This window comes from Taudactylus pleione, unplaced genomic scaffold (assembly GCF_031769625.1).
Source record: "Taudactylus pleione unplaced genomic scaffold, aTauple2 ptg000077l, whole genome shotgun sequence".
Lineage (NCBI taxonomy): Eukaryota > Metazoa > Chordata > Amphibia > Anura > Myobatrachidae > Taudactylus > Taudactylus pleione.
The window spans coordinates 1,190,409-1,207,013 of NW_028284479.1; the positions used below are offsets into that span (position 1 = coordinate 1,190,409).

General features: G+C 41.5%; 1 protein-coding gene across 1 annotated transcript in view; it reads left to right on the plus strand.

Annotated features, from left to right (window-relative positions):
- LOC148532412 (uncharacterized) overlaps positions 1-13,861 on the plus strand; it is a 157,897-nt gene extending 144,036 nt beyond the window's left edge. Inside the window, exon 7 of the mRNA XM_088467826.1 lies at positions 13,631-13,861. Within this exon, the coding sequence (XP_088323952.1) occupies positions 13,631-13,861 (231 nt within the window). The remainder of the gene's footprint in view (positions 1-13,630) is intronic.
- Positions 13,862-16,605: the final 2,744 nt, after the last annotated feature.

Sequence of the window (16,605 nt, forward strand, 5' to 3'; positions counted from 1 at the left end):
TGCTTTCCCTCTTTAATCATGTAAGTTATGGAGTAATTATGTATCTGGTGCTCGTACTAACCACAGACATCTAAGCTGGGTACACACTGGACGATGTGTGTACCCAGCGATGTCGGATGCGGCGGGCCCGGCAGGGTTGCTGGCATCGACAAGTGCATACACACTTACCATTGCCAGCAACAATAAATGACAACGGGGGGCCGAGCCATGCTGCATTCGGGTGCATGGCATCATTAACGATATCCCACAGATTGGTCTGCATGTACAGACGACTGGGGACGATGGGAGCACGCATTGTTCGTCGGTAAGTGCCAGGGCCTTAACCAGGGGTGTGCAAGCTGTGCGGGCACACAGAGCAGCTCACCCACAGCTCCTGCATCTGGCTAGCAGGGTGCCTGTAATGGCCTGTAACCTTAGGATGCTCCAGACTGTTACAATGGTGCCCTTACCGCACCCCAGAGCATTGTGTGGATGCTTCAGGCATTGCTGTTATACCCGCTCCCAGCACCGGGTGTTGACCACGCCCCCTCCACACGATGTCATATGGAGGGGGCGTGGCCTGCACAGGGAGCACTAGCTACGGCACTGGTAAGTGCATACACACTGGACGATTTGAACAATATATCATTAAAAGATATCGTTATCGTTCACATCGTTCAAATAAATCATCCAGTGTGTACAGGGGCTTTAGACAACCTGGAGCCTGACAGAGTTTATTGGAGCAGACTTACCAAATGTATATAGCTGCACTTGTACTGTAAATTATATTTTTTTATTCACATTGTACAAATGGAGATGGCAAATGGAGTGAGTCTGGAGAACTTGGGAATGCCAGAAATTATTGTCTCAAATGTAGTTGACATGACATCATTTAGCCTCTCACAACGTGGAATGAAATAGTATGAGGCTAACATTATATAACAGACATTTTCTTATGGCCACACTATCTCCGGTACCCCAGTTGTGCACACTATAGGCACTTTATTAATGCTGCTAATTAGGTGAATGCACAAACACCTGTTACCAATTGGACTTCTTTGACTAGTGCCTGAGCAAGAGGTTTTGTACTTACAGGGCTGAGTTCAATCAGCCGTGGGTTCTGTTACCATGGATCAAAAACCTGCAGAAGCAACTTTTTGCTAATTAATTAGAAATTTTTGTTACATTAAAGTGGATCTTATTGATTGAGGAGTGCGCTACTGAACAGACTCCAGTCTTCCTTTTTCTCCAGGGAGGCTTCATGCCTTGTTCCAAGATGGCTGCTGAGATCACTACTGAGCAGGGGCCAGCTTGTTCTTTACTGTGAAGTGACATGGTAGGAGACAGAAGTCTAACCTAACCTGGTTAGTTACCTGATATAACGCTGTTCCAGCATCCCTTCACGGCTACTCATCTGCAACATACATTCACCAGCTGGTGAGCTGTATTAAACCATGCACCACTCCATCACCACTGTGCATGTAACAGTGAGTATGGCTGTACCTGCTGTCTTTCAATAAACTAAAACTAGGCTGTTCATGAGTCATCCACTGGTGTGTAAAAGAAAGGGCTGAAGGTAGCACTAGTGCCTATGAGCCCTAACAGGATGCTGCCTAAGAGGAAAAAGATAGTGGCGCACCTTCCCTAGATAGCTGTGTCAAAAAACAACTCTGCTATATCAAGGGATTTAATGCAGATTTTGAGTCGCACCAGGTGTATAGTAGAAAAAAATCCATAATTTAAGATAAAAATGTTAGGATTCGGTTCAGAACTTCTACTCCAACCCCCTCCCCCCCCAATTAATAAGACACTTACGTTTATAAATAGTCAAGTGTAATAAAGACGTGTCATCGTGACATTTTGTAGTTTATTTTCTCCAAAAAGATAAATAATAGCTCAAAGGATGCATGACAGGTATATGGGAGTGTTGTTTAGATGTGGGACAGGTATGTGGGAGATACCCGCGCACGCAGAGGGGGTTTCTGAGTACTCATAAACCCCCCCTGATGATCCTCCCAAATTTTTTTGTGAGACGGAGACAGCGCTCTGTCTCTGATCTCTGCTTTATAATGCGGGCTCCCTGCACTGAGAACACTGGCATCTGAAGCAATCGGAGGCTAAAAAAACCTCCGATCGCTTCAGAGGCCAGAGGCCCTGATTCAGAGCCGGACGCTCTGACAGAGCGCTCGCTCTGAATCAGGGACATCCCTCCTACCTTTTGGAGCGGCCCCCTGGCCGCTCGCATAGCTGTGGGTGACCACCCACAGCTATAGTGAGCGGCCAAAATGATGGTCACGATGGTCAAGACCATCGCGACCATCGGGCTTGCGACGAGTCCCTTGCGGTAGGGTCGCGCTGCTGCAAGCCCTGGAGTGCTTTTGGCTCTATCAGAGCCAAAAGCACTCCCACTGACATCACTAGTGATGTCAGTGGGGCCGGCCCCATATGGTAGGCGTTCCCATAGGAACGCCTCCATCTGGGCAGCCACGCCCCCGGCACGCCCACCAAAGGGGACGTGCTGTCAATCACCATCGACAGCACGCCCCCTTTGGTGCGAGACCCATCACGACGGCTTGGCCGTCATTATTCGGGTCTCGTGCATGTGCACGACGGAGCCACCTCCGTCGTGCGCATGCGCACTTGGGCAACATCGACCCGCTTGTGAGCGGGTCTGAATCAGGCCCAGAGTTCCCAGTGATGCACCGCGCGGGTGACGTCATGACGTCACCTGCGATGTGAGCGGGAGCCAGCCGGAGTGGGAGCAGTGTGGTGAGGTAAGTACTGGGCGCAAGGGGTGGGCACTGCATATCGGGCACTACTTTAGGGGGCACCACTACCGGTGCCATTGTGTAAGGGGCACCACTGCTGTGGGCATTGTATAAGGGGCACTACTACTGTTGGCCTTGTGAATAAGGGGCACTAATTTGGGCATTGTGTATAAGGGGCACCACTGTGTGTCATAACATGAATAAGGGACTACTGTGTGGCGTAATTTGAATTGGAGATAATGTATTATAAAGGGAATTACTGTGTGTGGCACAATGTATTATACAGGGCATTACTGTGTGTACCATAATGTATTATTCAGGGCATTACTGCATGTGGAATAATGTGTTATACAGGTTATTACTGCGTGTGGCATAATGTGTTATACAGGGCATTACTGCATGTGGCATAATGTGTTATAAAGGGCATTACTGTGTAAGACATACTGTGGAATGGCAATTATTTGCCATGAGGGGAGAGCTTGGGGGAATCCAAGCACCTTCGTAAGTGCTGGGCACGCCTCACAGTGTGATGAATTGGGGGTGTTCCGCAAGGACATGCCCCCTCTCCGGAAGCATTTGCAGAGGAGCGCTATCTAAAAAAAGTTATTTCTTTCTTTTTTTGGGGGGGGGGGGGGGGGGGGGGGCGGCGGCGGCGCAACTGGGAACCTTCGCTCTGAGCTCCACGATGGCTAGAACAGGCCCTTTTAGGACCTGCATATGGGTCAAAACTACAGGAAGCATGGCATAAGGGGAGCTGCATATGGGGCAAAACTACTGGGGGCACTGCATATAAGGCACAATACAGGTGCACATAACTAAAAATGGGGGTGTATCTCATATATATATATATACTGTATATGTATGCATATATGGATGTATATAAGTATATATATATATATATATATATTTATTTGGAAAAAAAATCTAAAAATCCTGCTTTTGCCACTGGGAGTGTTGTATAGGTGTGGGACAGGTATATGGGAGTGCTGTATAGATGTGGGACAGGTATATGGGAGTGCTGTATAGGTGTGGGACAGGTATGTGGGAGTGTTGTATAGATCTGGGACATGTATGTGGGGGTGTTGTATAGATGTGAGACAGGTATATGGGAGTGCTGTTCAGATGTGGGACAGGTATATTGGAGTGCTGTATAGATGTGGGACAGGTATGTGGGAGTGCTGTTCAGATGTGGGTCAGGTATGTGGGAGTGCTGTTCAGATGTGGGACAGGTATATGGGAGTGCTGTATAGATGTGGGACAGGTATGTGGGAGTGCTGTTCAGATGTGGGACAGGTATATGGGAGTGCTGTATAGATGTGGTACAGGTATATGGGAGTGCTGTATAGATGTGGGACAGGTATGTGGGAGTGTTGTATAGATGTGGGACAGGTATGTGGGAGTGTTGGATAGATGTGGTACAGGTATATGGGAGTGATGTATAGATGTGGGACAGGTATATGGGAGTGCTGTATAGATGTGGGACAGGTATGTGGGAGTGCTGTATAGATGTGGTACAGGTTTGTGGGAGTGCTGAATACATGTGGGACAGGTATGTGGGAGTGCTGTATAAATGTGGGGCAGGTATGTGGCAGTGTTGTACAGATGTGGTACAGGTATATGGGAGTGCTGTATAGATGTGGGACAGGTATATGGGAGTGCTGAATACATGTGGGACAGGTATGTGGGAGTGCTGTATAGATTTTGTACAGATATATGGGAGTGCTGAATACATGTGGGACAGGTATGTGGGAGTGCTGTATAGATGTGGTACAGGTATATGGGAGTGCTTTATCCATGTGGGACAGGTATCTGCGAGTGTTGTATAGATGTGGTACAGGTATATGGGAGTGCTGTATAGATGTGTTACAGGTATGTGGGAGTGCTGAATACATATGGGACAGGTTTGTGGGAGTGCTGTATAGATGTGGGACAGGTATGTGGGAGTGCTGTATAGATGTGGTACAGGTTTGTGGGAGTGCTGAATACGTGTGGGACAGGTATGTGGGAGTGCTGTATAAATGTGGGGCAGGTATGTGGGAGTGCTGTATAGATGTGGTACAGGTATATGGGAGTGCTGTATCCATGTGGGACAGGTATCTGCGAGTGTTGTATAGATGTGGTACAGGTTTATGGAAGTGCTGAATACATGTGGGACAGGTATGTGGGAGTGCTGTATAGATGTGGTACAGGTTTATGGAAGTGCTGAATACATGTGGGACAGATATGTGGGAGTGCTGTATAGATGTGGGACAGGTATGTGGGAGTGTTGTATAGATGTGGTACAGGTATATGGGAGTGCTGTATAGATGTGGGACAGGTATATGGGAGTGCTGAATACATGTGGGACAGATATGTGGGAGTGCTGTATAGATGTGGTACAGCTATATGGGAGTGCTGTATAGATATGGGACAGGTATGTGGGAGTGCTGTATAGATGTGGGACAGGTATGTGGGAGTGCTGTATAGATGTGGGACAGATATGTGGGAGTGCTGTATAGATGTGGTACAGGTATATGGGAGTGCTGTATAGATGTGGGACAGGTATGTGGGAGTGTTGTATAGATGTGGCACAGGTTTGTGGGAGAGCTGAATACATGTGGGACAGGTATGTGGGAGTGCTGTATAAATGTGGGGCAGGTATGTGGGAGTGTTGTATAGATGTGGTACAGGTATGTGGGAGTGCTGTATCCATGTGGGACAGGTATCTGCGAGTGTTGTATAGATGTGGTACAGGTATATGGGAGTGCTGTATAGATGTGGGACAGGTATATGGGAGTGCTGAATACATGTGGGACAGGTATGTGGGAGTGCTGTATAGATGTGGTACAGGTTTATGGAAGTTCTGAATACATGTGGGACAGGTATGTGGGAGTGCTGTATAGATGTGGTACAGGTATATGGGAGTGCTGTATCCATGTGGGACAGGTATGTGGGAGTGTTGTATAGATGTGGGACAGGTTTATGGGAGTGCTGAATACATGTGGGACAGGTATGTGGGAGATCTGTATAGATGTGGTACAGGTTTATGGGAGTGCTGAATACATGTGGGTCAGGTATGTGGGAGTGCTGTATAGATGTGGTACAGGTATATGGGAGTGCTTTATAGATGTGGAACAGGTATATGGGAGTGCTGTATAGATGTGGGACAGGTATGTGGGAGTGCTGTATAGATGTGGGACAGGTATGTGAGAGTGCTGTTCAGATGTGGGACAGGTATATGGGAGTGCTGTATAGATATGGGACAGGTATATGGGAGTGCTGTTTAGATGTGGGACAGGTATATGGGAGTGCTGTATAGATGTGGGACAGGTATATGGGAGAGCTGTATAGATGTGGGACAGGTATGTGGGAGTGCTGTATAGATGTGGGACAGGTATGGGAGTGCTGTATAGATGTGGGACAGGTATGTGGGAGTGCTGAATACATGTGGGACAGGTATGTGGGAGTGCTGTATAGATGTGGGACAGGTATGTGTAGGTATACAATATTGGGGTATGGAAGATGTTGCTATTAACAAAGTCACCTATAAGTTGGTGTATGAACCATGATGTTATCAGTTTATGTAAAGAAAAGAGATAAATATATACTTAACTTAAAAGAAAAAAAGGCGGTTCTGGTTTCTTTCGATTGTATTATTCGTGTCCTCAATGATTTCGTATTAGACAATTAGACACTAAAATAAAGAGGATATCACAATGCATGTGATTATAAATGTCTACTCAGTAGTAGATTACAATAGACCAGGAGTACGTGTTTTCCCTGGGAGTAAGAAACAATCAAGCTGGTAATACGAGACATGCCATCGTACACGATTTCATACACAATTTAATTTTTACTTGTTTTCAATACATGTTCTATTCCAACAACAACAAAAAGCTAGCAATGTGTTGGTGTGTACTGCATTACTGCGTTTTATGGCTGAAAATCTTCTTGCCTTTGCATTACCCCATCATAAATGGCAGGGAGGGAGGGGGGATAATGAGAAACAGTAGGGGATGAGGAAATGCAACAGTGTTAAACTAGAGGCCAGGGAGGAGTAGGAACAAAAGAGGAGGGTAAAGTAGGAACTGATGCAAAAAGTCAGCAAAGGGCAAAGGAAAAACAGGAGGAGAGGCTAGGTGTAGGCTTATGGTGGGCCATCCAGACATCAGAGAGGATGAGCAGATCACCCCCCTGCCCTGACTCTCTGTTTGCCCTAAACCTAAGTACCCTGTCCAGAGTTGACATAAAAGCCACTTAGTAATTTCAGGCATGGGATTCAACTCCACTGACAGCGGCAGAACCTCTGGCTAATTGCCCCAAAATACCCAAAATACTGGGGTCAGACCCAATAAGCTTGAGCCTGACAGACAAGGACACTTACCAATGCCAGTTAGAAAGTTACATAGGGTGTGTTCTGGCAGCTCACTATGGGGGAGATTTAATAAAGCTTGGAGAGAGATAAAATTGGAGATAAATAGCACCAACCAATCAGCTCCTAACTGTCATTTTTCAAACACAGCCTGGAAAGTGACAGTTAGGAACTGATTGGTTGGTGCTATTTATCACCAATTTTATCTCTCTCCAAGCTTTATTAACTCTCCCCCTATATGCCCAGGAACCTGTCAGAAGGTTTTGGACAACCAATCAGGTATATATATATATTTTAAATACATTTCATAAAACTTGTGTGTCATATGCTGAATATATAATTACTTTTTCATGTAAAAGGATAAATAGATATGCCCCATGGGTGGAGCATACACGCTATGTAAGGTGTATTCTTTGTTCCATTGTAATCTCCTATAAATTCATAGAGAAGTTTTAGTCTTTTTGTTTTGTTATTTTTGGATAATTGCTCATTGAGGTTGGGATGAATGCTTTCCCATTTCTCTAATATTGGATATTAGGATGGTAGGTATGATATGTCGACATTCACAATGTTGACATTCATCATGTAGACACTGATAAAATGTCAAAATATTGTCACTGGTGGTCCAGTGGTCACTTACCTGGTCCCGACGGTAGTGGTCTCCTGTGGCGGCTTCCGGTTCCCAGTGTTCATGTAACCATCAGTCCCAGCAGAGTAATCTGGTTCCGGTAAGTACAGTTCCCCTAATCCTCCCTCTAGTGCCTAAGTCACTCACCAAAAGCCTAACTCTGATCCCCCCATAGAACCTAACCCTAACCCTCACTTCCCGCAGCCTAACCCTGATGTTGACATTCTGACAATTCCGGAATTTCACATGTCAACATTCGGAGAATATCAACATGTTGTCCGTCAACATTATAACATTGTAGACATCATAACTGCAGACATTGTTATCGTTGACCTAATGACTATGGCCCAGATTCTACAGCACACATAAGTGCGCTGCTGATCACAGATTCCTGCTGGTCGGGAATCTGCGCAGGCCCCGGGCCCGTACTGCGCATGTGCAGTACGGGTCCTGCATTATCGTACGTTTGTGGGTGGGGAGGGGGCGTGTCACCTTCGTTGGGGGGGGAGGGAAGAGGCCAGGATCTCCGTCATCTGATGGAGATTTCTTGGCCTCTTTGTTGAATCTGCGGCGGCCAGCTTGCATGACCTATGGGTCACTCAGCCGGCTGATGAGACTGTAGATTATCCAATGCTGCGTCCTTGGATGATAGCAGTTGCAATAGCTACTGCATCCTCTGCTGAATCACCCCCTATATCCCGATGTAACTTCCCATGAGGCTTACGGACTGTGGACCTATTTACTTAATTCTATGCTACAAAATTATTATACATAATAATAATTGATATGGGGTACAGGAAAAAAATATGAAAATTGAAGGGGTATGAGCAGTTGAAAAAGTTAAGAACCACTGCAATAGACACAGTCCACACAGTCAGTCTAAGAGGCTAGAATAGTGCTTCTCAAATCCAGTCCTTGAGATATACTTACAGTGTATGTTTTCCAGGTCTCACTTAAGTGAAATAATTAGAATCACTTGTGGATCTATTAAAATGTTTCAGTCAGTAATAAATACAATATGTGTGCTCCTGCAAGGAGATATAGAAAACATGCAATGTTAGCATGCCACGAGGACTGGATTTGAGAAGTCATGCTCTAGAACAACCAATAATAAGTCAGTAGATAGCTTCTTATAAGTAATACATTTTAGCCTTTTTCTCCGTGTTAACATCTTGCTCCATGTATTCTAAATTATCCTTGTTAAATTTGTAATTTTCACCCAAAACACATCAATGTCATTACTGGCTAATGCAGATGTTATTATCTGTGTCACTGTTTCCCAACTCCAGTCTTCACCTAGCAGTGCATGTTTTACAGATCTCCTCAATATCACAAGTGAAATAATTAGCTCCACCTGCGTATTTGCATGATACTGACTTGGGGTGCACCACCGGCGAACCTGGTCAATTATTATCTTAAAATTAGATTTATATAATAGAGATTAGTCTGGCATATACTAATTATTCCAATAATTATACTGCTGGTTTAATAAGGGAGACCCATTATGAATATTTCATACATTCTGCTCATATGAAATAAACTCCTGTGCGGATTGTTTCCATAAAATACCTTTTTTCATATCTTTAAAAATGTGTCAGTCAGTAATGAAAACACCTGTGCACCGACTAGGACAGTGGTTCTCAAACTCGGTCCTCAGGACCCCACACAGGTCACATTTTGCAGGTCACCCAGCAGGTGCACAGGTGTATACATTACTCACTGACACATTTTAAAAGATCCACAGGTTGAGCTAATTATTTTACTTGTGAATCTGTGAGGAGACCTGGAAAACATGCACTGTTTGGGGTCCTGAGGATCGAGTTTGAGAACCTGTACACTAGGAGATCTGTAAAATATGGACTGTTAGGGGTCCCTGGGGACTGAAGTTGGGAAACACAAATCTGTGTTGTCAGAACTTCAACCTAACCTTGATGAGCATAGTAGGCAGTTTTTTTTTGCATTTTTACTAGCATTTGAGAAATAATTGTATAACATTCAAATTACAAGTTGAGTCTCCCTTATTCAAAATGCTTGGGACCAGGGGTATTTTGGATATCGGAATATTCCGTATTTTGGAATATTTGCATACCATAATAAGATATCTTGGGAATGGGACCCAAATATAAACACAGAATGTATTTACAGTCAGGTGCATAAATATTGGGACATTGACAGAATATTCATATTTTGTCCTCTATTCACCACTACAATGGCTTTGAAATGAAACAAACAAGATGTGCTTTAACTGCAGACTTTCAGATTTAAATTGAGAGTAATTACATCCAAATCAGGTGAACGGTGTAGGAATTACAACGGTTTTTATATGTGCCTCCCACTTTTTAAGGGGCCAAAAGTAATTGGACAAACTAAACAATCCTAAATATAACTTTCACTTTTTAATACTTTATTGCAAATCCTTTGCAGGCAATTACAGCCTGAAGTATGGAACGCATAGACATCACCAGATGCTGGGTTTCATCCTTGGTGATGCTCTACCAGGCCTCTACTGCAAATGGCTTCAGTTCCTGCTTATTCTTGGGGCTTTTTCCCTTCAGTTTGGTCTTCATCAAGTGAAATGCATGCTCAATCGGATTCAGGTCAGGGGATTGACTTGGCCATTGCACAACATTCCACTGTTTAGCCTTAAAAAACTCTTTGGTTGCTTTTGCAGTATGCTTTGGGTCATTGTCCATCTGCACTGTGAAGCACTGTCCAATGAGTTCTGAAGCATTTGACTGAATATGAGCATATAATATTGCCCGAAACACTTCAAAATTCATTCTGCTGCTTTTGTCAGCAGTCACATCATCAATAAATACAAGGGAACCAGTTCCATTTGCAGCCATATATGCCCACGCCATGACACTACCACCACCATGCTTCACTGATGAGGTGGTATGTTTTGGAACAGTTCCTTTCCTTCTCCATACTCTTCTCTTCCCATCACTCTGGTACAAGTTGATCTTTGTCTTATCTAGGATATTGTTCCAGAACTGTAATGGCTCTTTTAGATGTTGTTTGGCAAACTCTAATCTGGTCTTCCTGTTTTTGTGGCTCACAAATGGTTTACATCTTGTGGTGAACCCTCTATATTCACTCTTGTGAAGTCTTCTCTTGATTGTTGACTTTGACACATATACACCTACCTCCTGGAGAGTGTTTTGGATATGGCCAACTGTTGTGAAGGGGTTTTTCTTCACCAGGGAAATAATTCTTCTGTCATCCACCACAGTTGTTTTCTGTGGTCTTCTGGGTCTTTTGGTGTTGCTGAGCTCTCCGGTGCGTTCTTTCTTTTTAAGAATGTTCCAAACAGTTGATTTGGCCACACCTAATGTTTTTGCTATCTCTCTGATGGGTTTGTTTTGATTTTTCAGCCTAATGATGGCTTGCTTCACTGATAGTGACAGCTCTTTGTATCTCATATTGAGAGTCGACAACAACTGATTCCAAATGCAAATGTCACACCTACAATCAACTCCAGACCTTTTACCTGCTTAATTGATAATGAAATAATGAGGGAATAGCCCACATCTGTCCATGAAATAGCTTTTGAATTGATAGTCCCATTACTTTTGGCCCCTTAAAAAGTGGGAGGCACATATAGAAACCGTTGTAATTCCTACACCGTTCACCTGATTTGGATGCAATTACCCTCAAATTAAATCTGAAAGTCTGCAGTTAAAGCACATCTTGTTTGTTTCATTTCAAAGCCATTGTGGTGGTGAATAGAGGCCAAAATATGAAAATTCTGTCAATGTCCTAATATTTATGCACCTGACTGTATGTTTTATATACACCTTATACACACAGCCTGCAGGTAATTTTATACAATATTTTCAATAATATTGCGGCTCAAACAAAGTTTGTGTACATGAAATTGATTTATGTTTCATATACACTTTATACACAAAGCTGAAGGTAATTTTATACAATATTTTTTATAATTTAGTGCTTTAAATAAAGTTTGTGTACATTGCACCATCAAAAAGCAAAGTTTTCACTATCTCAGTCATGCTAAACAATTACGCATTTCTGAATATTTGGATATGGGGGACTCAAACTGTATTTATTTATTAATCTTTATTTATAGAGCTTACATATAACATAGTGCTGAAATGTGGCAAATGCACAGACTGCTTCTGAAAAATTGTGCCGCAATGCTCTGCAAGCAAAATGCATGTAAAAAGCAAGTGACTATGATATAATTTGATCTTTAGTTGCTTATCTTACACTATTTTTTTTAAAATGTTTATGAAATTTATAGTGATGATTGTCCTTAATATTCTATCTGACAGAAGTGATAGAATCTATGTCTGATATTTGCCTTTAATGATGATAATTGTTTATTTGTAAAGGTGTTAAGTAATCTATTTAATAAAAAAAGTGCTTAAAAAATGTTCCTCACATTATATTGTGAACACATGCATGTCGGACCTAACGTGTACCTCACATCGAATTTTAAAAAGAAAACAAAAACTTTCACAGAAATATCAATGAACTCTCAAAACAAATATAATTTCAGATTTTTGTTTTAGTAGTTCCTATCTGAGTTTGGTTCAGTAATCCTGGAACTAGTTTGTGTAACAGACAGGACAATATAGATATTGCAAGAAATGGAAATCAAGAGGCAAAAGTGCATGAACATAGACAAGAGGTGCAGCTATGGGGGGCAGATGGGGCATGTGCCCTGGATGACAGAGAGGAAGCAAGGCGAATTAGAAAGGACAGTATTCAGTCTATGCTTATCACCTCCCACGGGCTGTAAGGTACAGCAATAGGCTGTCTCTGAATGATCTCCTCCTCCTTATGAAAGTAATTATTGTAACTGGGTTAAATATTTGAATATTATAATGGGTTATTACAATAAAGCTGAAGTGCTTAATGATGTTGAGGAGAGGTTAACTATTGATGAGACAAAGAAATTGTAAGGGGCTCAAAAATACTCTCTGTATTGTATGGCAGTCACTGATGCTCTCTCTAGTATATGGTGGTCACTGATGCTTTCTGCATTATATTTAGGGTGCTGATGCTCTCTGTATTATATGGTGGTCACTGATGCTTTCTGTATAATATGGTGGTCACTGATGCTCTCTGCATGATATGCTTTCATATAGGTGGAGGGTGACAACTATCTACTCGGGTATTGGGTGAGGCAAGCTGAGTCTGCCCTGGCTGAAAGAAAGTCTATCTTTACCAGTAACTTAGACCATGGCAATGAGAGATTTACCAGACCTGGTATAACATATTACTCAGTTTCTGTCAGCCTCCACCCCATCTTCATATATTTTTGTCCTACTGAAGCATAGTAGCTCAGTGGGGGTACTCCTGGAAGCTTCACTGTTACTTGATCGTTGCCAGCAGATTGCAGCATTTGGAGAGGGTCTACCAATAGAAGAATGAGGAAGGGAGTGGTAGCCTTAATGGACAGGAGCGGCGTCTATCCTTTTTAGCAAACTGAATCTCAAAGATGTATTTAATTCTCCAGTGCTCTCTATCCTTCCTCCATGTAGTTTAACAGTCGCTATCAGCTAAAGGCAGATTTCCCAGGGGGCAGCTGTGGCTGGCACCAAAGTGATACATGGTGGGGGAGCTAAATAGGTGAAGTGATAGTGAAGATGGAAACTGAAAGTGATGAATTCTGTATATTAGCACTATACCTGCATATATTTACTTTTGAAGTTGAGAGGAGGTTGCACGCAGCAGTTGTATATAAATAGTGTGAAATATATTCAGACTACAATGAAGGATTTTATGCACATAAATCCACTGTATTACAAAGCTATAATTGACTTCTAGGAATACTATTTCTTTCTTTGCTTTTTCTGTTCATATATTTCCTTTTACAAGCATACACAAGTTTGCTATAGGTTACAAAATCACTCACTTTAATGTTCTGTGTTTCAGCAACTCTTTCTGTGCAATATTGATGCAGAAAGTAGAAGCATCAGTGTGGAACAGCTCCTGGTGGAGCTAAAGGCTGGTGGGATTAGCAGAGAGCATGAAGAAGCCGCACAATTGCAATTAGGTCACATTAAGAAGCTGGACATCCTTGACTTCCTCACATATTTGCCACTTTTTGTTCTTATTCATAATTCTGTTATATCCAATCCTCTAGATGACTCAAGAAAAATGTGAATACAATAAAAATACAGTATGTCATGATACTTAGGTATGTCATGATTATTTTATTTACAATCAAATACCTGAAATAATAAAAAATAGAAAAATATTATTCCGTTTTATATTATATGTGTTAGTTAATATATCTATTTCTTTCATAAAATATCCAAATGTTGTACAATTTACAGCTTATTAGAACTTTGAAATAAATAAATAAATAATGGTAATAGAAAAAGCAATTCAGAAATGTCACATATATTTAAATCTTGGGTAAACAATAAAGTTTTTAGCTTGATTTTAAAATCTTCCAATAAGGATTCATTTCGTCAAGAAGTTCCAAAGCCACAGAGCATGGCAACACTCCAATACCAATGATCTTTACTATGCATTTGACTAGGCCCAGTCCTGTTATGCTTCATCTACTGGTTGTCCACAATTTCCCCAGTTTTGAAGTAGATGGGAGTAGAACATAATCAGATCATTGGTATGTTCTTAGCAGCACAGATTATTTCAGGATATGAGTGTGTAACTGTGTAAGTTAGGACAGGGCTGCATATAAAAAGTATATGTTCTGGGGGCTGACGTGCATAATGGAAAGGGAGGCAACAGACTGATATTTGAAAAAGTTGGGACCACCCCTCACTCCCCAAAAAAGACCAGATTAGTCATGTTATTATAATTTTCTGATTTATAAAATAAAAAAATGATTACTCTGGTAATTGATTATGACACAATGGTGCCAATGTCATGCCCAAAAAAATCATGTACCAGATACCAATTTATACAATACACAAGAATAATTAGCAAATTGTAAAGATACACCCAATAGAAAACATGCTGTAATGGAGAATCCCAACTTTAGTATAACTTTTGATAATGAAATGTGGCCTTCCTGTACACCAAATGGATTGGCCCCCTTCTGGGAGCTCCAGGTAAACTGATACCAATAGCCAGTTCACTTTGTGCAATGTCATTTTTTCCTGACATGTTTTATAGTGCAAAACATTGTGTACAATCAAAGCCATCCACAACTCATCAGTAGAATTAAATGTAATAGCTTTCCGAGAGCTGTAGTGAAGTGCTATGGATGGACTTGGTCCTTGAGTAATCGCCATTAAGAGGGGCAGATTTCTGGAAGCACACAATTTACTGTTTGATGGGTACACATCTAATTAATAAAGGTTCCAGAAAAGGTGGAGTTGTGCTTTATAGCAATAAAACATATGCTTCATATACCTTCAAACAGAGCATGTAAATAATCATACAATTATTGAATTTAGTCGGCCACAGTGCTGTATACCTAGTTGAAGATGACATGTCAGAGTAGGATGTAAGCCAGTCATGTGATGCCCTCTTAGCCAGGAACGTTCTGCTGCTACCAGGTTCCCCAACCAATCATAATGCATATTGCAATATGGCGAGGGTTTCATCCCCTTTAAGAAGAATAGTGAATTACTTTAGCAAGGCTTATGTTCTCGTTAATATTGTTTTTCATACCCACAGAAACTGAATACCATTTTTTGACTGCCATCTTGGTTTATTTATGGAAAACAAAAGTCTCAGCAATAATTAGCATACTGTACCTAGTACCCTCCTTATCTACACCAACCAGGCCTAAATGGGGTCTGGAGACTGCTGGGTGGGTATCTGGAGTCAGATTGTGGCAGAAGACTATGGAGGAATTGTGTGTTTAGCGTTGTGACAAAAGGGGAATCCCTAAATCAAATGATAATTATAGCTGTATGCAAGGTATCAGAGTAATACACCTGAGAGGGCACTGGAGGCATGGTGGTATGCAAAAGGGCATGTTACTTGGCGTCATAATGCCCTTAGTTGTTGCAATAGAATACCTCTGGTCACTGCTAAAAAACAAGTGATCCCTTGAAACACATTACATTTGTGATCTGACACAATAGAACAACATTTCAGGTCATGTGCACAGTTGATTGATAATCCAATTTGTTTATGGATACATCTGTCCATTACATTTAATAATAATAATAATAATAATAATAATAATAATAATAATAATAATAAAAAATATAATGTATTGTTTTAGCTAAATAAATGTCAATATTATTTTTTACTATATTTACTTATACAACATTTTAGAAAAATCTATCTTATTCATACAAGTAGTCACTCTTTAGAATTTAATATATTTTAACAAATATGGACATAACAAATTACAGTTTCAAGAGATACTTCCAGCCAGGGGATGAATTTCTGGTGCTTGTATGCACAGATCAGTTACAAACGTTTCTTAAATTATGCTCCGTGTGCACTGCTACATCTCTATAAAACTTAAAGCAATCAAAGCCTGAATATCTGGTCCTAATCTCAGAGTGGACCTTCATCTGAAAGGGAATTGGAACAGACCAGCCTTTAAGCAGAAATATCGATTCATTTTCAGAAAATAAGAGTTGGCAAAGTATCCTGTAACATTTATCAAGCTGTACCCAATTGTTAATTAGGACCAAGTTTACCTGTAGACTTTGTTATCTCAGAGTTTCCGGAGCAGGTGGCCTAATTCAAAGTGAGCTTGAGAATTTTGGAACAGATCACTTTGGTAATCTTACATTGCACCTGCTCTAATCATATCAGACGTTCATATCAAGGTGAAGATGCTATAAACACCTGCAAAACATTTTTCTCCTACTTGATGCAGTTGTAAAAATAGAATTAAAGTCTGAATATATATGTATATATATATATATGTATATATATATATATGTGTGTGTGTTCTGTCTCTCTCTCTG